Source organism: Nerophis lumbriciformis, linkage group LG29 (genome assembly GCF_033978685.3).
Source record: "Nerophis lumbriciformis linkage group LG29, RoL_Nlum_v2.1, whole genome shotgun sequence".
Classification (NCBI taxonomy): Eukaryota; Metazoa; Chordata; class Actinopteri; order Syngnathiformes; family Syngnathidae; genus Nerophis; species Nerophis lumbriciformis.
The window spans coordinates 35,378,624-35,405,734 of NC_084576.2; the positions used below are offsets into that span (position 1 = coordinate 35,378,624).

At 40.5% G+C, this 27,111-nt stretch overlaps 2 protein-coding genes across 5 annotated transcripts in view; one reads left to right on the plus strand and one right to left on the minus strand.

Annotated features, from left to right (window-relative positions):
* Positions 1-11,301, plus strand: part of LOC133572358 (uncharacterized) — a 35,100-nt gene extending 23,799 nt beyond the window's left edge. The window contains exons 3-4 of the mRNA XM_061925295.1: positions 10,899-11,035; positions 11,120-11,301. Coding sequence (XP_061781279.1) covers positions 10,899-11,035; positions 11,120-11,301 — 319 coding nt within the window. The remainder of the gene's footprint in view (positions 1-10,898; positions 11,036-11,119) is intronic.
* Positions 11,302-25,419: 14,118 nt separating this feature from the next.
* Positions 25,420-27,111, minus strand: part of cd2ap (CD2-associated protein) — a 105,232-nt gene continuing 103,540 nt past the window's right edge. For all 4 annotated transcript variants that reach the window (XM_072911938.1, XM_072911937.1, XM_072911936.1 and 1 more), the window contains one exon: positions 25,420-25,917. In XM_072911938.1, coding sequence (XP_072768039.1) covers positions 25,876-25,917 — 42 coding nt within the window. In that variant the 3' untranslated portion in view covers positions 25,420-25,875. The remainder of the gene's footprint in view (positions 25,918-27,111) is intronic.

The following is a 27,111-nucleotide window of genomic DNA, read 5'->3' on the forward strand; positions in this document are numbered from 1 at the left end:
CTCATTAACCTCAGGATTAATGAGGTGTCCAAATAACTCTAAATTAAGTTTTTGTTACTTTAATAAGCAACTAATTAATGATGAATATGTTCCCCATACTAAAGTGTTACTATATATATGTATATATATATATATATATATATATATATATATATATATATATATATATATATATATATATATATATACAACAACAACAAAAAAACAAAACAAAAAAATGTACTGTACATATATATATATATATATACTGTATATATATATATATATATATATATATATATATATATATATATATATATATATATATATATATATATATGCAATGCATATGCAATGCAACATTTGACGTCACTATGGGAAGTTTTGACGGAGCAGAGACGTGTGAACTCGTTGGGAGTTTCCTCCTCTCCCAGCTCGCTAGCCTCAATCTGAACCTTGGTATTTACCGTGATGACGGACTGGCAGTGTGTCGCGCCTCGCCAAGGAGCAGCGAGAATACCAAGAAGCGCATATGCCAAATTTTCAAAGAGAACGGCCTACGGATCACGATTGAAGCCAACAAGCAAACCGTCAACTTCCTTGACGTCACTTTCAACCTGAGAAATAACAGCTACCAACCATTCACGAAACCCAACACAACACTCCAATACGTGCACCATGACAGCAACCACCCACCCACCACCACAAAAAGAATACCTACCGGAATTAATAAAAGGCTATCGATGCTGTCATCTAGCAAAGCTGAATTTGACCAAGCAACCCCCCCGTACCAAAAGGCCCTTGATGAAAGCGGATACAATTTCACCCTCACCTATGAACCCACGCCAGGAAACCAACCGAAAAAGAACAGAAAACGAAACGACATCATCTGGTACAACCCCCCATACAGCAAAAACGTCTCAACTAACATTGGACACAAATTCCTCAATCTGATTGACAAACACTTTCCCAAAGGCAACACCCTAAGAAAAGTATTCAACAAGAACAACATTAAATTGAGCTACAGCTGTATGAACAATATACGACAAATCATCTCAAACCACAACAAAACAATTGCAAATGAGCCGTCGGCCCCCGGACAGAGCGACTCCAAAACCAACAAAGGTTGCAACTGTCGAAAGAAACCTGATTGACCTCTCAACGGGGGGTGCTTACAAACATCAGTTGTCTACCAATCTAAGGTAACACGCAAGGACATTAACACATCCAACACATATGTAGGATTAACTGAAGGAGAGTTCAAAACCAGATGGAACAATCACAAGGCTTCTTTCAGGAACCAAAACCTGCGGAATACCACAGAACTCAGCAAACACATTTGGGACCTCAAAGACAATAATGTTGAATATTCAATAACATGGCAAATTCTTGCATCCAGCACACCTTACAATAGTGGTAATAAAAGATGCAACCTATGCTTGAAAGAAAAACTGTTTATTATTTACCGTCCAGACCTGTCATCCCTCAACAAGCGCAGCGAAATTGTAACAGCATGCCGCCACAGACGGAAACACCTCCTAGGTAACACATGAGCCAATCACCACGCCCCTACACCAGCCTGTACCCACCCACTCTGTGCCCTATATAATCCATGGTATGTGAATGCTCCCATTAAAATCTCCTGATGATTGAGGGAACCCCCCCTCATGAAACAGGCCTGTAGAGATGAAATAGTCTTGTGATTTTTTTTCCCACACATACATATATATATATATATATATATGTATGTATATATGTATATATATATATATATATATGTATATACCTACACGACATAGAAATGTTATGTGCTAATTGTACTAATTGTAAGTGATAGTTGAAGTAAAAATAACAAATCCAGGTGATCTTTCAGCCCATCATAGTGTGTCACATGTCAGGCTGGTATCCACGATACTGATCCCATACTTTGTGTCACATGTCAGGCTGGTATCCACGATACTGATCCCATACTTTGTGTCCCTCATGCGTCTGCTGAAAAAATGTCACAAGCTGTGTATTTCAAATAATAACATATCTCCTAGTACAAACAAAAAGAAGACATATTTATTTCAAACTCAGAAGTATGTTTAAACAGCCGGTAGCTGTTTACAAAAAAAGGCACCATGGGGATTGGAAAGTTGCCAAATTTAGCAAGAACGACGCCATGTTGGCAAGACTGTTCATGTCCTCCAGGAAATGTGCGCTACTAAATGCTGGTGCCAAGTCGTCGACGAGGTCACTCTCTGGCTGGAGCATTCTGTCACGGTCGCTGCCATTGTTATGATGCGGGCGAGAGAATGTAAGAGTCTTCAATTCTTACAAGTAGTGTATCATCGGAGTTTGAAGTCAAGCAGGCAGCATCACAAAGCTAACACTTACGCAGCATGAACAGCTAGCCATCCTCAAGCATATAAGAAAGCCTGATTGGCAACCAGGTAACCAATCAGGGACAGTTGAGGGAAACAGCACAAAGGGAGACAGACAGGAAATGGAACCAAAATAAGAGCGCTGACCAGGAAACTCAAGGATACGTCAGACCTGGCGTGACAGGTCGTGATTATTTTGCTAGGGTTTGGTTTTTTGATTAGATTGCAATTGTAGCCAGTCCAGATGTGTGTGTCCAATTTGGTGAGTTTTGAAGCATGTTAGGAGGTCAAATTACAGCTCAAAGAGGCGGCGGTATAATAATAATAACAACTTTTGTTTTGAAGGGGGATTGCAAACTTCCTGTTGATTTTTACTGGGGGTTGTCAACTTATGAAATGTAGGTCTAAGTGAGACCTACATAGAGGTTTTTGTTTCATGTCTCTACAACATTCGTACTGGGAGTTAGAGGTAGTTTTGTCTGTGTTTCCTTCCTAGGGGGTGTAAGAGCGCAATTTTGAGTTGTTTTTTTTTTAAATTTTTTATTAGATGGCAATTTTCGCCAGTCCTGATGTGTGTGTCAAATATGGTGAGTTTTGAAGCATGTTAAAGGGGTCAAATTACAGCTCAAAGAGGCGGCGGTATAATAATAATAAAGATTAAAGCTGCAAGCAACGATGGACGGGACCGACTTTGACGGCACATAAAATCCAAACCGGAGCAGTAATTAAAACTCTTTCGTCAACTTTTAATCAGAAGGGTTCAATCTCTCTCCTGTGCTAGTTTGAAGCCGACACAACAAACGCACTCAGAGGAGATAATGTTTGAAAAAAGGTGACCGGTTTTTACAAAACTTTTGTTTTGAAGGGGGAATTGAAACTTCCTGTCGAATTTCGCTGGGGGTTGTCAATATATTAAATATAGGTCTAAGTGAGACCTACATAGAGGTTTTTGATTAATGTCGCTATGACATTCCTACTGGAAGTTACAGGCAGTTTTGTCTGAGTTTTCTTCCTAGGAGCAGTTGTGTCTGTTTTTTCTACTTAGGCGGCGCTAGAGCGCAATTTTAAGATTTGGGGTTGGGTTTTTTATTAGATCGCAATTTTTGCCAGTCCTGATGTGTATGTCCAGTTTGGTGAGTTTTGAAGTATGTTAAGACTGTCAAATTACAGCTCAAAGAGGCAAAAGTGACTGTTTTTACTAAACTTTTGTTTTGAAGGGGGAATTGCCAACTTCCTGTCGATTTTTGCTGAAGGATGTCAGAGTATGAAATCTAAGTCCATGTAATACCTACATAGAGGTGTTTGTTTCATGTCTCTACGACATTTATACGGGAAGTTACAGGCAGTTTTGTCTGGGTTTTCTTCCTAGGAGCAGTTGTGTCTGTGTTTTCTACTTAGGCGGCGCTAGAGCGCAATTTTGAGTTTTGGGGTTGGGTTTTTTATTAGATCACAATTTCTGCCAGTCCTGATGTGTGTGTCCAGTTTGGTGAGTTTTGAAGCATGTTAGGAGGTCAAATTACAGCTCAAAGAGGCAAAAGTGACTGTTTTTACTAAACTTTTGTTTTGAAGGGGGAATTGCCAACTTCCTGTCGATTTTTGCTGAAAGATGTCAACGTATGAAATCTAGGTCTAAGTCAGACCTATATAGAGGTTTTTGTTTCATGTCTCTACGACATTCCTACTGGAAGTTACAGGCAGTTTTGTCTGTGTTTTATCCCTAGGGGGCGCTAGAGCGCAATTTAGAGTTTTGTTTTGTTTTTTTGTTTTTTATTAGATGGCAATTTTCGCCAGTCCTGATGTGTGTGTCAAATATGGTGAGTTTTGAAGCATGTTAAGGGGGTCAAATTACAGCTCAAAGAGGCGGCGGAATAATAATAATAAAACCTTACAATTACAATAGGGTCCTCTGTCCCAAAGGGACATTGCGGTCCCTAATAAAACCTTCCAAATACAAGAGTCCTCTGTCCCAAAGGGACATTGCACTCTCTAAATATATCACACTTTAAAAGCAATTACAAGTACAAGCCTATTTGGAATGTTCCAGGTGGAAGATGATTGTTATCTTCTTTTATTCATATCCACTTCATGCATGTACTACTTCCTCATGCATGTACTACTGCATGACTTCCTCATGCATGTACTACTGCATGACTTCCTTATGCATGTACTACTGCATGACTTCTTCATGCATGTAGTACTGCATGACTTCCTTATGCATGTACTACTGCATTACTTCTTCATGCATGTACTACTGCATGACTTCCTCATGCATGTACTACTGCATTACTTCCTCATGCATGCAGTACTGCATGACTTCCTCATGCATGTAGTACTGCATGACTTCCTTATGCATGTACTACTGCATGACTTATTCATGCATGTACTACTGCATGACTTCCTCATGCATGTACTACTGCATGACTTCCTTATGCATGTACTACTGCATGACTTCTTCATGCATGTAGTACTGCATGACTTCCTTATGCATGTACTACTGCATTACTTCTTCATGCATGTAGTACTGCATGACTTCCTCATGCATGTACTACTGCATGACTTCCTCATGCATGTACTACTGCATGACTTCCTCATGACTTCCTCATGCATGTACTACTGCATGACTTCCTCATGCATGTACTACTGCATGACTTCCTTATGCATGTACTACTGCATGACTTCCTCATGCATGTACTACTGCATGACTTCCTCATGCATGTACTACTGCATGACTTCCTCATGCATGTACTACTGCATGACTTCCTCATGCATGTACTACTGCATGACTTCCTCATGCATGTACTACTGCATGACTTCCTCATGACTTCCTCATGCATGTACTACTGCATGACTTCCTCATGCATGTAGTACTGCATGACTTCCTTATGCATGTACTACTGCATGACTTATTCATGCATGTACTACTGCATGACTTCCTCATGCATGTACTACTGCATGACTTCCTCATGCATGTAGTACTGCATGACTTCCTCATGCATGTAGTACATACATGACTTCCTTATGCATGTACTACTGCATTACTTCTTCATGCATGTAGTACTGCATGACTTCCTCTTGCATGTACTACTGCATGACTTCCTCATGCATGTAGTACTGCATGACTACCTCATGCATGTAGTACTGCATGACTTCCTCATGCATGTAGTACTGCATGACTTCCTCATGACTTCCTCATGCATGTACTACTGCATGACTTCCTCATGACTTCCTCATGCATGTAGTACTGCATGACTTCCTCATGCATGTACTACAGCCCCCTGCGTGTGCCTGAGTGTGCACAGCAGACTGATGGGAATGTGATGTGTGGGTCAGCGAGGTTAAGTGGGCTGCTCCAACGCCACATTAGACGTAACACTGCACACAAGTTGGACAGATGCGATTGGACACTTCTCTTAAGGCTCCTGTCAACATCAAATGTCAGTTTTGTTAACCGTTTGTTGTGTCAAGTCTTGCAATATTTTCAATGTATGAAAAATATGTTTTTTTTTTCCTCTACTTATTTGAAGTATCCTTTCAAACATACAGTGGTGGTCAAAAGTGTACGTACACGTGTAAAGAACATCATGTCATGGCTGTCTTGACTTTACAATCATTTCTATTTGTTTGTGATGTAGTGATTGGAGCACATACTTGTTGCTCACAAAAAACATTCATGAAGTTTGCTTCTTTTATGAATTTATTATGAAAATGTGAGGGTGAAAAGTATACATACAGCAATGTTAATATTTGCTTACATGTCCCTTGGCAAGTTGACCTGCAATAAGGCGCTTTTGGTAGCCATCCACAAGCTTCTGCTTGACCACTTGACCACTAAATTGCTGCACTTCAGCTAAATGTGTTGACATGGACTTGTTTCTTCAGCATTGTCCACACCTTTAAGTCAGGCCATTCTAAAACCTTCATTCTAGCCGGATTTAGCCAGGCCTTGAATGAAGCACTTTGAGTGTCTAGAAAAGTGCTATATAAATCTAATCCATTATTATTCATGATTATTATTATTATTCCTTTACCACATTTGATGTGTGTTTGGGGTCATTGTCCTGTTGGAACATCCTCAGCTCCATTTTTGTTTCATCTGACATCACATGGAGAAAGATAAGACCTTCTGGAGGAAAGTTCTGTGGTCAGATGAAACAAAAATGGAGCTGTTTGGCCACAATAGCCAGCAATATGTTTGGTGAGGCCTTTAATCCCAGGAACACCACCCTACCGTCAAGCATGGTGGTGGTAGTATTATGATGTCCAAGTGAGAAAAGTTTGAGAACCACTGATCTAGATACATTAATCTCATCTTTCCATAGAGTGTTGAGTACATGACAAGCCACTTGCAGGTGTTGACCTCTTTTAAAAAGTGAGTTTCAGCCAAATGAAGTCAATATTGTGTATATTCATGTATATCATTTGAATGTGTGGATGTATATTCATGTATATCATTTGAAATTGTGGATGTAAACATACTGAGTGTGTGCTTGTGGGGCGGTGATGTAAGGAAATATTGATACCACCGATACCAGAAATATAAATTCTTAAATCAAAATATCGATCCTGTGGTACAAAACCTCCATCTAGTGGTGCGACAAAGAATCTCTTGATTAAATTTGGCAAACACAGTGTTACTGTTCAAACTGTGTGTAATGTTACAGTGGCCAAACATATTAATTAAACGTGCTAAATAAAGCCTCTGCCTTGTTTTTGATGAATACTTAGGCCTCCTACGCTACTGTATTTTGATGTTGGTTATTTTGGTTTTGTCGGAGGCGGTACTTGGTGGGGAAAAAAGAACTACTGCTTTAGTTATCTGAGGTGATGTGTACTTGTTGATCATTTACAGAGTACACAAGTAAGTTACTTGATCATTTACAGAGTACACAAGTAAGTTACTTGAACATTTACAGAGTACACAAGTAAGTTACTTGAACATTTACAGAGTACAGAAGTAAGTTACTTGATCATTTACAGAGTACACAAGCAAGTTACTTGAACATTTACAGAGTACACAAGCAAGTTACTTGAACATTTACAGAGTACACAAGTAAGTTACTTGATCATTTACAGAGTACACAAGTTACTTGATCATTTACAGAGTACACAAGTAAGTTGCTTTATCATTTATAGAGTACACAAGTAAGTTACTTGAACATTTACAGAGTACATAAGTAAGTTACTGGATCATTTACAGAGTACACAAGCAAGTTACTTGAACATTTACAGAGTACACAAGCAAGTTACTTGAACATTTACAGAGTACACAAGTAAGTTACTTGATCATTTACAGAGTACACAAGTAAGTTACTTGATCATTTACAGAGTACACAAGCAAGTTACTTGATCATTTACAGAGTACACAAGTAAGTTACTTGATCATTTACAGAGTACACAAGTAAGTTACTTGATCATTTACAGAGTACACAAGTAAGTTACTTGATCATTTACAGAGTACACAAGTAAGTTACTTGATCATTTACAGAGTACACAAGTAAGTTACTTGATCATTTACAGAGTACACAAGTAAGTTACTTGATCATTTACAGAGTACACAAGTAAGTTACTTGATCATTTACAGAGTACATAAGTAAGTTACTTGATCATTTACAGAGTACACAAGTAAGTTACTTGATCATTTACAGAGTACACAAGTAAGTTACTTGATCATTTACAGAGTACACAAGTAAGTTACTTGATCATTTACAGAGTACACAAGTAAATTACTTGATCATTTACAGAGTACATAAGTAAGTTACTTGATCATTTACAGAGTACACAAGTAAGTTGTGAAAAGGGCAATGTTGGATGTGTTTGTTAATGTAAATTTGTAACTGATTTGTTTTATTGTAATATTACTTCTTATTAATCAATTTATTTGAATGTTTTTTACAATTTCACTTCTTTCCAATTCTGTGTACTTTGTATGATTTTGTCCTCTGTCGTAGTATCTCGGCTTTATTGTTATTTAGACTTCAGAGTTTGAAACAAATAACTCTGTCTCATGTTCTTAATGCGATGAGATGTGTTATTATGTATTAGTTATTTTAGCAGACATATGTTTGTAGCTGAGATAGGCTCCAGCGCCCCCTGCGACTCTGAAGGGAATAAGCGGTAGAAAATGGATGGATGGATGGATGTTTGCACAAAGTATCAAATTGGTATCGCTGATACCAGCCTGAATTTGGGCATGGGATGGGAAAGGAAATGAGTGGTATCGCACATCAGTTTGAATAAAGTGCAGGCTGTTGAGTTTGACTGCAAGGTAGACGCCATGATAGAAACTTCACAGGACACTGGCTTGGTGCTAGAAGCGTCTGACGACATTTCTTACTGTCACTTCACATCTGATGCTTTGTGGAGGCGTTTGTCTCCGGAGGGCCTGCGACACCTTTAATGGACATCAACTCTACAAGACTTACAAACTTTCTCTACCAGCTTTGGGAGAAATACCCTCAAACAGCGGGATTGTCCTCTCAGTACATACAAAAGTGGAAATCACCTTCAAAATCCCCTCTGAACCACTTGTGTCAACTACTTTGACAAACTGCTAAAGTGACTACGCTAGCTGAGTCTTTTTCTAGGGTAAAAATGGTCTCGTTCTAGCAATTCCGCTAATGGGATTCTACCTCGAAACTACAATTTGCAATAGGATTTGTGTGTGAACGCCCTACAGTGTGTGCATCCTGGAATGTGTGTGAATACCCTACAGTGTGTGCATCCTGGAATGTGTGTGAACACCCTACAGTGTGTGCATCCTGGAATGTGTGTGAACACCCTACAGTGTGTGCATCCTGGAATGTGTGTGAACACCCTACAGCAGGGGTCGGCAACCCACGGCTCCGGAGCCGCATGTGGCTCTTTGATCACTCTGATGCGGCTCAGCAGCTTACTTGCTGAACCCCCCAATTTCCCCGTGAGACTTCCGGATTTCAGTGCCTCTCGCAGAAAACTCCCGGGATTAATATTCACCGATTTTCACCCTTACAGCTATAATAAGGGCGTGCCATGATGGTGCAACATTTGGCGCTCTCTACAATCTGTATTAGCAACGTGCCAGCCCAACACTTGTTATACAACATACATCTTCTGCTTGCACACGTACGTGACAGCAAGGCATACTTGGTCAACAGCCACACAGGTTACACTGACGGTGGTCATATAAAACAACTTTAACACTCTTACTAATAATGCGCCACACTTTGAACCAAAACCAAACAACAATGACAAACACATTTCGGGAGAACATCTGCACCTTAACACAACATAAACACAACAGAACAAACACCCAGAATCCCATGCAGCCCTGACTCTTCCGGGCTACATTATACACAACCGCTACCACCAAACCCCGCCCCCACCCCAACCCTGCTCCCTCACACATCAAAACCCCCCTCTGTGCGTCGGTTGAGGTGGGCGGGGTTTGGTAGCGGGGGTGTATAATGTATCCCGGAAGAGTTAGGGCTGCATGGGATTCTGGGTATTTGTCCTGTTGTGTTTATGTTGTGTTACTGTGCAGATGTTCTCCCGAAATGTGTTTGTCATTCTTGTTTGGTGTGGGTTCACAGTGTGGCGCATTATTAGTAAGAGTGTTATAGTTTTTTTTATACCGCCACCGTCAGTATAACCTGTGTGGTTGTTGACCAAGTATGCCTTGCTGTCACCTACGTGAGCAAGCGGAAACACCATACAACGTGTGGCTGATCAGGCACGCTGGCTGTAGTGGGTGCTGTATGCTGTACCATCACGGCACGCATGACGCTGACAAACGCCATTCATTTAAAACCCGCGTGCCGCACCAGCTTTCTAATTCCATATAAAGGTGTGGGCAGCGTGTCTGAGACCCCTGGTTCATGCATAGCACAAAGCAAAAAAAAACTTTGTATGCAGTGTTCTTTCATTTAAAATTTCAAAAAAATTTGTTTTCTATAATTTGCGAAACTGGTCAAAATGGCTCTTTGACTGGTAAAGGTTGCCGACCCCTGCCCTACAGTGTGTGCATCCTGGAATGTGTGTGGACACCCTACAGTGTGTGCATCCTGGAATGTCCAGAGGGAGTGGAGGGTGTGGATGGTGGAACGCTTCCAATGGGATGAGAAATGTGGAATATGGAGAGGTTTGTATATTGTCTATTCATTGTCAATGGGGGGAAATTCCTGGTACTTTCGGGTAATCAGGGAATTTACGGAACCGGGAAACATGCGGGCTTGAATGTCCAGGGTGAGTGGAGGGTGTGGATGTTGGAACGGTCCAAAATAGGGAGAAAATGACCAGAAATTCCGGGAAAACCGGGAATTTTGGGAAAGGCACAACATGTTTTGCGCTGAAGGTGTGCGGAGAGCAGTGGGGGTTGATGGTTGAAAGCTTGGAATGGTGCAACATTTTGAGAATTCTGTGCATTGTATAACTGCGGATACATAGCCCACTCATCTACATTGGAATTTCGTAGCAATTTGGAAATTTCAGGACATTTTTGAAAATATAGGTAATGCAACAATTGCAACAAAAGGAGTAGGGTCTCCCTAGTAAGTCCACCCTGTTGAGACATGGCAGACTCCGCCGACTGGGTCACGTTCACCGCATGGACCACGGAAGAATCCCCAAGGACATTCTCTACGGGGAGCTGAAGTCGGGAAGGAGGAACATCGGGCGCTACAAGGACGTGCTGAAAGGAGACATGAAGGCTGTTGGTATACGTAAATACAAACTCTTGGGAAAACACCGCAGCCAAGTGGAAGAGCGGAAGAGTAACCTCACTTGACATTTGAGGGCAGACAAGAGAACCCGCCGGAGGGACCTTCAGGAGTGCCACCACTCCTACAGACCAGACTCCCTCCATTGCTGGGACCTCTGCGCCAAAGACTGCCAGTCCCACATCGGTCTCTTCAGCCACAGACGACTCTGGTCCAGTCCAGCAGTCAGCCAAGACTCGGACACTATCCATGGTCAACACTGACTGACGTAGGCCTTGAGATATAGATTTATTCTCTCAAAGTTATGTGTTTAGTAACTTAATGTAATATTTATATGATTTACTTTGACATATGTTTCATCTTATGTTTCATCATATTTCATTTGAGTTCTTGTCCAGTGCAGACGCCTTCATTTCCTCAAATCCTCAATGCCATGTTTTGTTTTGATGTTGTCACTACTCTGTGTGTGGTGTCTTCTTTTTGATTTCTTATTATTTTGGGACATGTGGTGGAAAAAGGATGGATGGAAGACAAAGAGCACGAAGAGAGTTGCAGACCTCCAGGCTAGACCGTCAGGGACCAGTTGGATTGGCGACGATTGGCGGTGACAAACTGGTCCAATCTCAGGATGGTCAACATACTGTCAGCTGTGGCTTGGTCACCAGGTGCAGTCCACAATCTGGATTTGCAGCTTTACGTAATCCGCCATCCTGGAAAAGGGCCAATCTGCTTCAGTTGAGATGTGATCATTTCTTTCTCAAACTTCACTTCCTGCGGCATGATAGCGTTTGACCTTTGGAGCAAAAGCAACAAGTGTCACGCTCTGCCGGCTGCCATTTACTCCACATTTCTGCTTCTGGGTATTCTGCTGCTGCTCAAGCATGTTTTCCCAGAATGACGAAAGTTTGCTTTTAGTTCTTCATCTTGCGGTAAATTGTCACGGTGGAATCAGACTATGACGGCAAGAAGGGCGGATGAAGAAGAAAACAAAGAGATCCAAAACAAATTGCAAGGAGGCCAGTCTTGTTGTTGTCTCAGCTGGCAGGAAATGCCCTTGTTTGTATTTCCTGTGTTTACAATGACTTCTATTGACCGACCCATGGCAGAAACAGAAGGGCTTCAGATCCAGATTAGCTTTGGTCTCAGGGCCGCCGCATTCAGCGCCTGACCAGAAACATCAGAGACAGGAATGCTTTCCAAGATGGCCACCCTCCAGCAACATACAGCTGTCATCTTCTCTCAACTTGTCTGAGATTCACTTTCTTACATCTTTTCTTCTGCTTCCTGTCCTGGGGGCACAACACGCTAGCAATTAGGAATACAAATAAGCATTATTTCTGCAGCAACGCCATTTATTATGACAGGAAGTATAGGCTGCCAAAATTATGTCACACTTTTCTATGTTTGAGATATTTAGCTCACTTTTAGCTTATTTTCTTCACATTAGAAATAGATATTAGACCATGAATTTACATGTCAAACTTAAATATAAAATCTGAATGTAAAATCCAAATATTGAATGTAAATGTTGAATCCAAATGTTAAATCTAAATGAGCAGTATAGAAAATGAATGGATGAATTTAAATGTTCAATCTAAATCTAAATGTTGAATATGAATCTAAACGTTAAATGTGGATGAATAAATGTTCAATCTAATGTTAAGTTTTGTATTTTCTGCAGTTGTGGCACATTTCTCTTGCTCAAGTTATCTGCAGTCACCATTTGTTTTTCTTGTGTGCTAACGAGGGCGGTGCCAGGAGACAAGTGCTTGTTCTTGTGTGCTAACGACCTCTGACCGCCCACACCTCTGACCGCCCACACCTCTGACCGCCCTCACCTCTGACCGCCCTCACCTCTGACCGCCCTCACCTCTGACCGCCCTCACCTCTGACCGCCCACACCTCTGACCGCCCACACCTCTGACCGCCCTCACCTCTGACCGCCCACACCTCTGACTGCCCTCACCTTTGACCGCCCACACCTCTGACCGCCCTCACCTCTGACCGCCCTCACCTCTGACCGCCCTCACCTCTGACCGCCCTCACCTCTGGCCGCCCACACCTCTGACCGCCCTCACCTCTGACCGCCCTCACCTCTGACCGCCCATCTATTATTATATATTAATATAAATGTTGAATATAAATATGTATAATTCAACATTTAATGTTTAAATTTAACATTTAGGTTTTACATTTGGATTTGACTATTATATTTAACATTTAGATTTGACATTTATTTTTAACATTAGATTTGACATTAATATTTAACATTAGATTTGACATTTATTTTTAACATTAGATTTGACATTTATATTTAACATTAGATTTGACATTTATATTTAACAATTAGATTTTACATTTATATTTAACAATTAGATTCGACATTTAACATTAGATGTGACATTTATATTTAACATTACATTTGACATTTTTTTTAACATTAGATTTGACATTTATTTTAACATTTATATTTGACATTTATATTTAACAATTAGATTTGACATTTATTTTAACATTTATATTTGACATTTGATTTATATTTAACATTAACATTAAATTCAAATTTTAATGTTTGGATTTAGATTTAAAGTGTATTTTTAGATTTAACATTTATAGTCACCATTTAATTTCTATCTCAGATGTGAAGAAGAGGAAGTCAATGGGAGTCAAATATAAAAGCTAGAAAAGTTTGATTGACAAACATTTTGGAAATGGCTCTGGACTTTTTTGCGGGAAATGTGCTTGTTGCCTTCCTGCTAATTGTTGTGTTCAAGTTGTGTTGATGTGTTAAACACACAAACACTAATAGTTGTGTTCATGTTGTGTTGATGTGTTAAACACACAAACACTAATTGTTGTGTTGATGTGTGAAACACACAAACACTAATTGTTGTGTTCATGTTGTGTTGATGTGTGAAACACACAAACACTAATTGTTGTGTTCATGTAGTGTTGATGTGTGAAACACACAAACAAAAAAAGGCAGTTCCTGTTGACGCCTGCTTCTGGAAAAAAGTGCGACCAAGTCGGGTTGGCAACCTAAAAATAGGAGCAACAGCTGGCTTGTGACCAAGTGTTGCTTATATAATATCATTATATTATATTATATTATATTATATTATATTATATTTATCATCACTGGGACTGCAAAACAACAAGTGCTCAACTTAGAAAAAGTGTTGTTGTTGTTTACACCTGACTAATTGTTGTTGTTGTTTACACCTGACTAATTACATTCCCTTGGAAAGGAGATGCTGCACCCGCCCTACATCCAATGGAAACAGAAAAGTTTGCATGAAAGCAACATGTCGAGCTGAGTTCTGCTACAAAGTCACACCCTCCAAGTTCTGGTACAAAGTCACACCCTCCAAGTTCTGGTACCAAATCACATCCTCCAAGTTCTGGTACCAAGTCACACCCTCCAAGTTCTGGTACAAAGTCACATTCTCCAAGTTCTGGTACCAAATCACACCCTCCAAGTTCTGGTACAAAGTCACACCTTCCAAGTTCTGGTACAAAGTCACACCCTCCAAGTTCTAATACCAAATCACATCCTCCAAGGTCTGGTACCAAGTCACACCCTCCAGGTTTTAGTACCAAATCACATCCTCCAAGTTCTGGTACAAAGTCACCCCCCCCAAGTTCTGGTACAAAGTCACACCCTCCAAGTTCTAATACCAAATCACATCCTCCAAGTTCTGGTACAAAGTCACACCCTCCAAGTTCTGGTACCAAATCACATCCTCCAAGTTCTGGTACCAAGTCACACCCTCCAAGTTCTGGTACAAAGTCACATTCTCCAAGTTCTGGTACAAAGTCACACCTTCCAAGTTCTGGTACAAAGTCACACCCTCCAAGTTCTAATACCAAATCACATCCTCCAAGTTCTGGTACCAAGTCACACCCTCCAGGTTTTAGTACCAAATCACATCCTCCAAGTTCTGGTACAAAGTCACACCCCCCAAGTTCTGGTACAAAGTCACACCCTCCAAGTTCTAGTACCTTGTTCACCCCCTGGGAGAGGGGAGCAGTGAGCAGTGGTGGCTGCGCTCAAGAATCATTTTGGTGATTTAAGGCCCAATTCCAACCATTGATGCTGAGTGCCAAGCAAGGAGGTAATGGCTCCCATTTGTATAGTCTTTGGTATGACTCAGCCAGGGTTTGAATTCACGACCTACTGATCTCAGGGCGGACACTCTAACCACTAGGCCACTGAGCAGGTGCAGTCCACCTCTCGACCCACTTTGCTGACTCCGCTTTCTTCTCAAAAGGAACCACCAATCCTGCTCCAAGGGAGAAAGAACAATTTGGTGGAAAGAGAAGTCATTTCTTTTGAAGGTGACACGCTCTGACAGGAGTCCTTGGACCCGAGGCAGCTTCCCTGGCAGTCCAGTCAGAGATGGCTCTGACTGGAGTCCTTGGACCCGAGGCAGCTTCCCTGGCAGTCCAGTCAGAGATGGCTCTGACTGGAGTCCTTGGACCCGAGGCATCTTCCCTAGCAGTCCAGTCAGAGATGGCTCTGACTGGAGTCCTTGGACCCGAGATGGCTCTGACTGGAGTCCTTGGACCCGAGGCAGCTTCACACCTCGCGTCTGGAGTGGAAGCTATGATCCCTGGGGGAAAAAAAGGGAATCAGCTGTTTTGGAGGACGTTTTATTTTGTAGAGAAAAACATGACACAAAACTATGGTCATTTCAACTTTCTGGCTTGAAGAAATTCGCAAATAAATTGTTGTAGTCCGTAACGTTTTATTTTTAGATCGAGCAGAGTGGGGAAAAAATTATGAAAAACAAAAAGACTACTAAATTATTGCACCACCTCTGGCTTTTATAACATCTTGCAGTTCTTTTAACGAGTGACAAAAGTACTCTTCATCCATCTTGCTCCAACTTTCTGTGATTGCTGTTGTCAGATCAGCTTTGCAGGTTGGAGTCTTCTCATCCACCATCTTCTTCTATTTCCACCTCATATTTTTAATTGGATTGAGATCCTGACTTTTTGCAGAAAATATTTTCCGCCATCATTTTGAAAAATGACGTCATCATCGCCAAACATTCTTTGGATGGATGGAATACGAAAAGAGCCTAAAATGTCAACATAAAGGTGATCTTTCATTGACGATGTAAGGACCGCCATCTTCCCAGGTCATGCCTGTTTTCTTCAGGCTGTCGTCTTCATAAATCTCACTGGAACCAGAACCAAACAAAACTTCCAGGTTCATCAACTTGCCTGATGTTGTTTTGTGATTCCTCACACAATGCGACTTTCATCCAGTCATTCATTATCCAAGATGGCTTTTCCTTAGCTCGTTAGAACCTGGTTTATGTTCAATGACAGCTTTCGTTTAGTTTTAGGCGGTTTCTCACAGACGGTTACTCTGGTTTCTACCCATTTGTTCTTCATTTGTTTTGCTGTGCAGTTTCTGTTTTCAAGACCTATTGCTTTAAGTTTTCTGTCTCGACGCTTTGATGTTGTCCTTGATGTTGTCCTTGGTCTACCAGTACACTCGCCTTTTACAACTTTGCCTTGTTGTCTGTACTTGGTCCAGATTTTAGACACAGCTGACTGAACAATCAACATATTTTGCAACATTGCGTGATGACTTACCTTCTTGGAGAAAGTTTTGTTGGAGCCACGATTCATGTCCATCCACCTGCTGCAACAGCTCTCCAAGGCGTTAACACTCCTCTAGAACTGAGGACTAATGAACAGATTTAATCTGATCTGAGATATTAACTTTGTAAATGTACATTCACATCAGATTTGAATGATTCCATATTTGTTTTAACTATGCTTGATCTAAAAGTAAAACCGTGACAGACTACCACAATTTACATTGTGGATGTATTTTAGTGTTTCTTAGAGCCAGAAAGTTGCCATTTGAAAATGGTACTATCATAAAAAACTGGAAACACTCCAAGTAGCTTATTTCCCACCTTTCAACCCTCAAGCTAATTTGGCGGCCAACAGAATTGAATATGGGACTTCAATTAATCACATACTACTTTTTGACAGCCAGGAATTGTACTTTGAAAAATCAATTGTCCAAAACAGAAGTACACATTCTGTTTTGTAATCTATTTTCTAAACCGTATAAAAAATATGTGCGTGATTATCAGTCATCGGTTTGTATCATCCACAAATGAATCGATGCAACTCTTCTAAAACGTCTTTAACAAACAAGAAGAGTCCTGCATTCAACCTTTGCGGGTAATATAAAACTCCTTACCCACAAATAAAACAGGGAACAAAACAAAATGGGTTGACCATCCCCTTTTGTTGACAGAGTTGCAAACCAGCTCTAATTCTTCCAAATGATAATTACCCAGGAAAGTCTGGTTTGTCCTACCCGACCATGAAGGCATCGTTCAGTCAAAGGTTGTGTTTTCTACTTGCAGGCCAACAATCAGACTGTGACGACAATGTGCTGTGGCCTGAAACACACCTGAGGTTGTGTTAGCTACGCTTGCTTGGATTCTAATCTGCCGGATCCAAAGACTCATTATTGTGAGCTTTGATGGCAGGTGTGCATTTGTGAGGGTGACACTAGCGTCTAGAAGATGCTGTGTGAATATTAACAACACAATCCTCACACTGCAGCACAAATAAGTCACACATTCACAATATTGTCGAGAAACATTCGAGGTTCTAATAGTTTGTTGTCATGTGCACAATGAAAACATCTTTTGATCTGGACAAGGAAATTCTTTGTTGTCTGCAGGGCTCCATGTTAGCTCCTCTCCTCTTCACCAACACACTTGCAAGTCACAATATGGACTTTTCCAGGAAAATGTGTCAAAATATGGCATTTTCATTTCTAGCACAAATCCTCTGTAAATAAACTAAACGAAATAAAGTGGAAGTGCACATTCTGGGTAATGTTGCATATCAACCATGATCATTATGAAAGACATAATATTGTAAATATTAGGTAAACGTAAATAAAAGTCCGCTTACAGAGGGGAGGCAATGGGAGCTCCACTATTTTGCCCATAAAATCCAATAAATACCCATTGAATTATTATACTCCATTTACATTTGGTGAGTGAAATATTAAGAAGAATGAGTGATATTGTTATTGTAAGTGCTAATGCAGACCAACTGTTTATAGCGGCGACGTGATCATTCCGTGTGTTTACATCATGGAGTGGTCTGCTGCTTCCTTGCTTCCCTGCTCCATGGAACTTTATTCTAGATCATAAATCACGCCTCTCACCTGGACATGAGACGTCTGAGTAAATAATCCGACAAGTTGGGACACTGACAGCCATTTCGAACCCGGAGTTGGCGAGAAAGACATGAAAAGCGATTGTTCCCCTGGTCCCCCACCCCGTTTCTTCACAAGAATTATGAGAAATTTTTCATCTAAAAGGGAATATATTAACATCCAACAGTCGGCATCCTAATGACATCATACAGTAAGTGATGTTTTATTATGTTTAACGGCTCTCATAAAGTTTGCACTGAGCATAAATAAGTGATATTGAAATAATAGCAAACCCTGTGATGCATTGAAGGTAGAAAAGCACTATACAAGTATAACCCATTTATTTATTTATCAATTTACCGGTCGATCTACGTTCCCATCCTCACCTATGGTCATGAGCTTTGGGTTATGACCGAAAGGACAAGATCACGGGTACAAGCGGCCCAAATGAGTTTCCTCCGCCGGGTGGCGGGTCTCTCCCTTAGAGATAGGGTGAGAAGCTCTGTCATCCGGGGGGAGCTCAAAGTAAAGCCGCTGCTCCTCCACATGGAGAGGAGCCAGATGAGGTGGTTCGGGCATCTGGTCAGGATGCCACCCGAACGCCTCCCTAAGGAGGTGTTTAGGGCATGTCCGACCGGTAGGAGGCCACGAGGAAGACCCAGGACACGTTGGGAAGACTATGTCTCCCGGCTGGCCTGGGAACGTCTCGGGATCTCCTGGGAAGAGCTGGACCAAGTGGCTGGGGAGAGGGAAGTCTGGGCTTCTCTACTTAGGCTGCTGCCCCCGCGACCCGACCTCGGATAAGCGGAAGAAGATGGATGGATGGATGGATGGAAGTTTGCAGAATGGTACTCAAAAGGACTAGAAGCTGTAATTCCTGCCAAAGGCCGTGAATACTTATGTACATGTGGTTTTATTTTTTAGTAATTTAGCAAAATGAAAAACAAAATCACTTTTAATTGTGTGTAGAATTTTCAGGACAAAAATGAATTTATTCCATGAACATAAGAAAGACTCTGCAGCATCGCGTGGACATCGGGGGCGGTACCTCTGGATTGGCAGAACGGGGTGGTGGTTCCTCTCTTTAAGAAGGGGAACCAGAGGGTGTGTTCTAACTATCGTGGGATCACACTCCTCAGCCTTCCCGGTAAGGTCTATTCAGGTGTACTGGAGAGGAGGCTACGCCGGATAGTCGAACCTCGGATTCAGGAGGAACAGTGTGGTTTTCGTCCTGGTCGTGGAACTGTGGACCAGCTCTATACTCTCGGCAGGGTCCTTGAGGGTGCATGGGAGTTTGCCCAACCAGTCTACATGTGCTTTGTGGACTTGGAGAAGGCATTCGACCGTGTCCCTTGGGAAGTCCTGTGGGGAGTGCTCAGAGAGTATGGGGTATCGGACTGTCTGATTGTGGCGGTCCGCTCCCTGTATGATCAGTGCCAGAGCTTGGTCCGCATTGCCGGCAGTAAGTCGGACACGTTTCCAGTGAGGGTTGGACTCCGCCAAGGCTGCCCTTTGTCACCCATTCTGTTCATAACTTTTATGGACAGAATTTCTAGGCGCAGTCAAGGCGTTGAGGGTATCTGGTTTGGTGGCTGCAGGATTAGGTCTCTGCTTTTTGCAGATGATTTGGTCCTGATGGCTTCATCTGGCCAGGATCTTCAGCTCTCACTGGATCGGTTCGCAGCCGAGTGTGAAGCGACTGGGATGAGAATCAGCACCTCCAAGTCCGAGTCCATGGTTCTCGCCCGGAAAAGGGTGGAGTGCCATCTCCGGGTTGGGGAGGAGATCTTGCCCCAAGTGGAGGAGTTCAAGTACCTCGGAGTCTTGTTCACGAGTGAGGGAAGAGTGGATGGTGAGATCGACAGGCGGATCGGTGCGGCGTCTTCAGTAATGCAGACGCTGTATCGATCCGTTGTGGTGAAGAAGGAGCTGAGCCGGAAGGCAAAGCTCTCAATTTACCGGTCGATCTACGTTCCCATCCTCACCTATGGTCATGAGCTTTGGGTTATGACCGAAAGGACAAGATCACGGGTACAAGCGGCCGAAATGAGTTTCCTCCGCCGGGTGGCGGGTCTCTCCCTTAGAGATAGGGTGAGAAGCTCTGTCATCCGGGGGGAGCTCAAAGTAAAGCCGCTGCTCCTCCACATCGAGAGGAGCCAGATGAGGTGGTTCGGGCATCTGGTCAGGATGCCACCCGAGCGCCTCCCTAAGGAGGTGTTTAGGGCATGTCCGACCGGTAGAAGGCCACGAGGAAGACCCAGGACACGTTGGGAAGACTATGTCTCCCGGCTGGCCTGGGAACGCCTCGGGATCCCCCGGGAGGAGCTGGACGAAGTGGCTGGGGAGAGGGAAGTCTGGGCTTCCCTGCTTAGGCTGCTGCCCCCGCGACCCGACCTCGGATAAGCGGAAGAAGATGGATGGATGGATGGATGGATGGAACATAAGAAAATGCAGAAAACTGAAGCACTTTTTCCAAATGCACAACGAAAGAAAGATTTCAAGTTCAGGTTCAACATTTGTGTTGCACTACAAGAGACAAAGTCCAATCACTGGACTCCATCACTGGACTCCGTCACTGGACTCCGTCACTGGACTCCGTCACTGGACTCCGTCACTGGACTCCATCACTCGACTCATCACTGGACTCATCACTGGACTCCATCTCTGGACTCCATCACTGGAGTCCATCACTGGAGTCCATCACGAGGCAAACATTCCTGCACTTGGTGGAAGTCCTCCCTGCTCTGATGGATCAACACCTTCCAGGCAAAGTTTCCAGGAAAGAAAAACAGCAATTGAGGCATTGAAGCGCTTCTGGAGGTCGGCAGCACAAGAAACGGGCGTAGTTGTAAAACAAAGGCGGACACGAGGAGGAGGACAGTAAATATATTTATTTATTTCCTTTTCAAAAACATCTCAGCTCATGCAAGAATACAGCTCTTGTAAACAAAAGATAAATGTGCACACTTGGGGAATGTACGGAGTATAAAAGTCAAGCCACCTTACAGATAATCAAATGATTGTTAGAAACATTATTCACATTAAGACATCCTAGCAAGACACTGCTAGCTGAACATGGTGGTGGTCCAGGGTGTCAATCACATTCAACATGCTAACACAGTTAGCATGTCCCATAAAGACTTGGAATACAGTCCGCCTGATCTTTACAAACTTCTTTTTTTAACCTCTAACATGGAATGTGTAGTCACCAATCAGACGTGAAGTACTCATCATTTAATGTGTAGTCGCCAATAAGACGTGAAGTACTCATCCTTTAATGTGTAGTCACCAATCAGACGTGAAGTACTCATCATTTAATGTGTAGTCGCCAATCAGACGTGAAGTACTCATCATTTAATGTGTAGTCACCAATCAGACGTGAAGTACTCATCATTTAATGTGTAGTCACCAATCAGACGTGAAGTACTCATCATTTAATGTGTAGTCACCAATCAGACGTGAAGTACTCATCATTTAATGTGTAGTCACCAATCAGACGTGAAGTACTCATCATTTAATGTGTAGTCACCAATCAGACGTGAAGTACTCATCATTTAATGTGTAGTCACCAATCAGACGTGAAGTACTCATCATTTAATGTGTAGTCACCAATCAGACGTGAAGTACTCATCATTTAATGTGTAGTCACCAATCAGACGTGAAGTACTCATCATTTAATGTGTAGTCACCAATCAGACGTGAAGTACTCATCATTTAATGTGTAGTCACCAATCAGACGTGAAGTACTCATCATTTGTACCCATTTCCAATTAGCGTGAAGTTTTCGTTTTCTCTTGTTTATAAAACATTTCCAGGAGAAGAAATATGTTGTTCATATTCAGTGTTTTATCCTTTATAGGAAATGCAAATCCCACATTATTTTTCATCTACATTCTTGATGTCTTATTCAGTAAAAAAAGGTAAAATTTAATTTTTTTTAAATTCCATTTCTATCATTGTATCAGTCTTGTGCGAGTTATTGTATTATAACTAGTTCTTGTATTATAACTAGTTATTGTATTATAACTAGTTCTTGTATTATAACTAACTTTTCACTATTGCACAACAACTTTCACCTTGAAAGTGTTTCCAAGAAAATGAGCACGGTGGCGTTAAAAATCAAATCTCTTTCTTGGATCCAAACTAAATAAATGTGTTAGTTGCAGTGGCAGAGTTCACTGCCATGCTTTTACTTTGAAACTTACTTTGCACTGAACAGGATGTTCTGTTGCTGCTTAGCCTGAATGATGACCTTGACAATTGTGCAACATGAACCGTAGACCTGCTGTCAAATGACTCCTTTTAAATCCCATTCATCACGATTAATCAGATTATTACTCACGTGCCATTCAGGAACATTCTAGTCAGGGAGTGATTGATCTACAGTAAGAATATTTGTCCATTCCTGATGGCTCTCATGTGAGACCAGGGTTTCATCATTGTGCAATGCAGTCTGCTGAAAATGATGGAAAGTGCCACTCTACATAGCAACTGATGCTATTTAAGATAATGGACACTCTACTGACATCTGGCAGCTAAAGTGGATAGTGCACCCTCCCATATTTGTCACGCTTCATGTGTCAGGTAAACCGTGGTGAATGGGGTCTTATGAATCCCCCTCCTAATGTACATAAGAGATCCCATAATGTACATAAGACATGACATCATCTTTTGTGTATAATCAATAATCACATGATTAGTTGTGACAGCGCTGATATCAACAATACATTTCTATCAGTCACGCTTTTCAATGATTGTCATTTTGTGAGAATTAGAAGAAATATTTAGTGAGAATTAAACTGAATTAAGTTGTGAGTTGCTGTAAGATGAAGGTCACTAAAAAGACTGACATGACCTTGTGGACTTCAAGGAGAACATTCCAGAAGAACCAAGTGGACCAGAAGTTGAAGAGAATATTTACCATGAATAATCTTGAAATTTCTCTCATCTGGTGAACTTTGAACACCACAAATGCAACATTGCTGTTTAGCTAAACTTAACTTAACTTAAACAACATTGCTGTTTAGCTAAACTTAACTTAACTTAAACAACATTGCTGTTTGGTTAAACTTAACTTAACTTAAACAACATTGCTGTTTGGTTAAACTTAACTTAACTTAAACAACATTGCTGTTTGGTTAAACTTAACTTAACTTAAACAACATTGCTGCCATATTCCTAAGTCTTGGTGAACATCTTGTGAAAGTGGGAGGAGTCACGGGTGTTGGTAAAAAGCAGGCATCGAGCGTGGAATGCTTCAAAATAAAAGTGGAATGCTTCAAAATAAAAGTGTGCCAGCTAAGCATTGGATTGAAACCTGAGAAACGATACAAAGTTGATTTTGTTCAAATCATTTTTAGTCACGGACATTTTTACACTCTTAAAAAAGTAGATTTGTTTCCTGTATAAATGTCATAAACATCTCAGCAACGTACTTTCATAAACATCTCAGCAACATATTTTCCCTTTTATTGCTTCAAACTAGTCCTTTGACACTTTATGACTAAGTCTTTTTACACTTGATGTACAAGTCCTTAATGACTAAGTCTTTTTACACTTGATGTACAAGTCCTTAATGACTAAGTCTTTTTACACTTGATGTACAAGTCCTTAATGACTAAGTCTTTTTACACTTGATGTACAAGTCCTTAATGACTAAGTCTTTTTACACTTGATGTACAAGTCCTTAATGACTAAGTCTTTTACACTTGATGTACAAGTCCTTAATGACTAAGTCTTTTTACACTTGATGTACAAGTCCTTAATGACTAAGTCTTTTACACTTGATGTACAAGTCCTTAATGACTAAGTCTTTTTACACTTGATGTACAAGTCCTTAATGACTAAGTCTTTTTACACTTGATGTACAAGTCCTTAATGACTAAGTCTTTTACACTTGATGTACAAGTCCTTAATGACTAAGTCTTTTTACACTTGATGTACAAGTCCTTAATGACTAAGTCTTTTTACACTTGATGTACAAGTCCTTAATGACTAAGTCTTGTACACTTGATGTACAAGTCCTTGGAACACAAAGTGTTTATCAGACTTGATCATGTGACACACAGGTGTCCAAACTATTTCCTGCCAAGAACACTAAAAGACTCCAGTGTAGGTCCAGACTAATATCATGGATGGTGGTTTTAGACCATGATTTGGGATTAGATGGAAGGTGGTTTTAGACCATGATTTGGGTTTAGATGGATGGTGGTTTTAGACCATGATTTGGGATTAGATGGAAGGTGGTTTTAGACCATGATTTGGGTTTAGATGGATGGTGGTTTTAGACCATGATTTGGGATTAGATGGAAGGTGGTTTTAGACCCCAGAGATGACCAAAAGGAGACCGTCTTTCTTACAAAAATACACTCTGGGATATGTAATTGATCTTTTTATGCCTTAACTTCTCACTTGAACAATAGAAGACCCTCATTGAACAATAGAAGACCTTCATTGAACAATAGAAGACCATCATTGAACAATAGAAGACCCTCATTGAACAATAGAAGACCTTCATTGAACAATAGAAGACCCTCATTGAACAATAGAAGACCCTCATTGAACAATAGAAGACCCTCATTGAACAATAGAAGACCCTCATTGAACAATAGAAGACCCTCATTGAACAATAGAAGACCCTCATTGAACAATAGAAGACCTTCATTGAACAATAGAAGACCCTCATTGAACAATAGAAGACCCTCACCAGGATGTCAGTAGAGTTAGACACACTTGTGCTCAATGTTAGAACCACTTCTTACTACACTTCTTACTACAGGCACAGTAGTGTTTCCCTGGATAGGAATGTTAGAAAACATACACACACACACACGTATATACATATAAATGTACTGATATATACACACACATATATACATACATACATACATACATCTATATATATATATATATATATATATATATATATATATATATATATATATATATATATATATATATATATATATATATATATATATATACACACATACATACATATATTTATATACACACATATATATGTATGTACATATATATATATATATATATACATATATATGTATGTACGTAAATATATACACATATATATATATATATATATATATATATGTATGTATATATATCTATACATATTTATATATATATGTATGTATACATACATATATATGTGTATATATATATATATATAAACAGAAAATGTTAGCTTACTGAGGCGCTGAGGGAATGTTAAATTTGTACATACACATTGTGTAGCAAAGATAAGTACTAGGTGACGTGTGGAAACAAGGATTGGTAGAGTCAGTAGAACTGCTAACAACCCTCCAGAGTGTGAGATGCACACAGCAGTTTTTAGTAAGGCCTCTGGTCTTTTGTGTGTTGGCAAAGAAAACAAATCATACATCTGTCATTTGATTACATCAAACTTGGAAATATATATATATATATATATATATATATATATATATATATATATATATATATATATACATATATATATATATATATATATATATATATATATATGTGCAAAAGTGTTAATCTTACAAATGTTTGTAGATATGAAAACCATTGCACCCTCTCTTTGTCCATTCTACTGTCAATACAGATGACCTTCAGGCATCCCCTTGACTCACGTTGAGTGGACAGCCATCTTTAGTTTATCAAGCTCCATCTGCAAGTACACAACATTCACAGTCAAGGTCATAGGGAACTTGTTCAACCACCACTACATGTGTTACAACATTCACAGTCAAGGTCATAGGGAACTTGTTCAACCACCATTACATGTGTTACAACATTCACAGTCAAGGTCATAGGGAACTTGTTTAACCACCATTACATGTGTTACAACATTCACAGTCAAGGTCATAGGGAACTTGTTTAACCACCATTACATGTGTTACAACATTCACAGTCAAGGTCATAGGGAACTTGTTTAAACACCATTACATGTGTTACAACATTCACAGTCAAGGTCATAGGGAACTTGTTTAACCACCATTACATGTGTTACAACATTCACAGTCAAGGTCATAGGGAACTTGTTTAACCACCATTACATGTGTTACAACATTCACAGTCAAGGTCATAGGGAACTTGTTTAACCACCATTACATGTGTTACAACATTCACAGTCAAGGTCATAGGGAACTTGTTTAACCACCACTACATGTGTTACAACATTCACAGTCAAGGTCATAGGGAACTTGTTTAACCACCATTACATGTGTTACAACATTCACAGTCAAGGTCATAGGGAACTTGTTTAACCACCATTACATGTGTTACAACATTCACAGTCAAGGTCATAGGGAACTTGTTTAACCACCATTACATGTGTTACAACATTCACAGTCAAGGTCATATGGAACTTGTTTAACCACCACTACATGTGTTACAACATTCACAGTCAAGGTCATAGGGAACTTGTTTAACCACCATTACATGTGTTACAACATTCACAGTCAAGGTCATGTTTTAATGAACACATGCATATTATTGTTATGGAGGATGAATATTACCTGATGTTTTAATGAACACATGCATTATTTTGTTATGGAGGATGAATATTACCTGATGTTGTAATGAACACATGCATATTATTGTTGTGGAGGATGAATATTACCTGATGTTTTAATGAACACATGCATATTATTGTTATGGAGGATGAATATTACCTGATGTTTTAATGAACACATGCATATTATTGTTATGGAGACTGAATATTACCTGATGTTTTAATGAACACATGCATATTATTGTTATGGAGGATGAATATTACCTGATGTTTTAATGAACACATGCATATTATTGTTCTGGAGGATGAATATTACCTGATGTTTTAATGAACACATGCATTATTTTG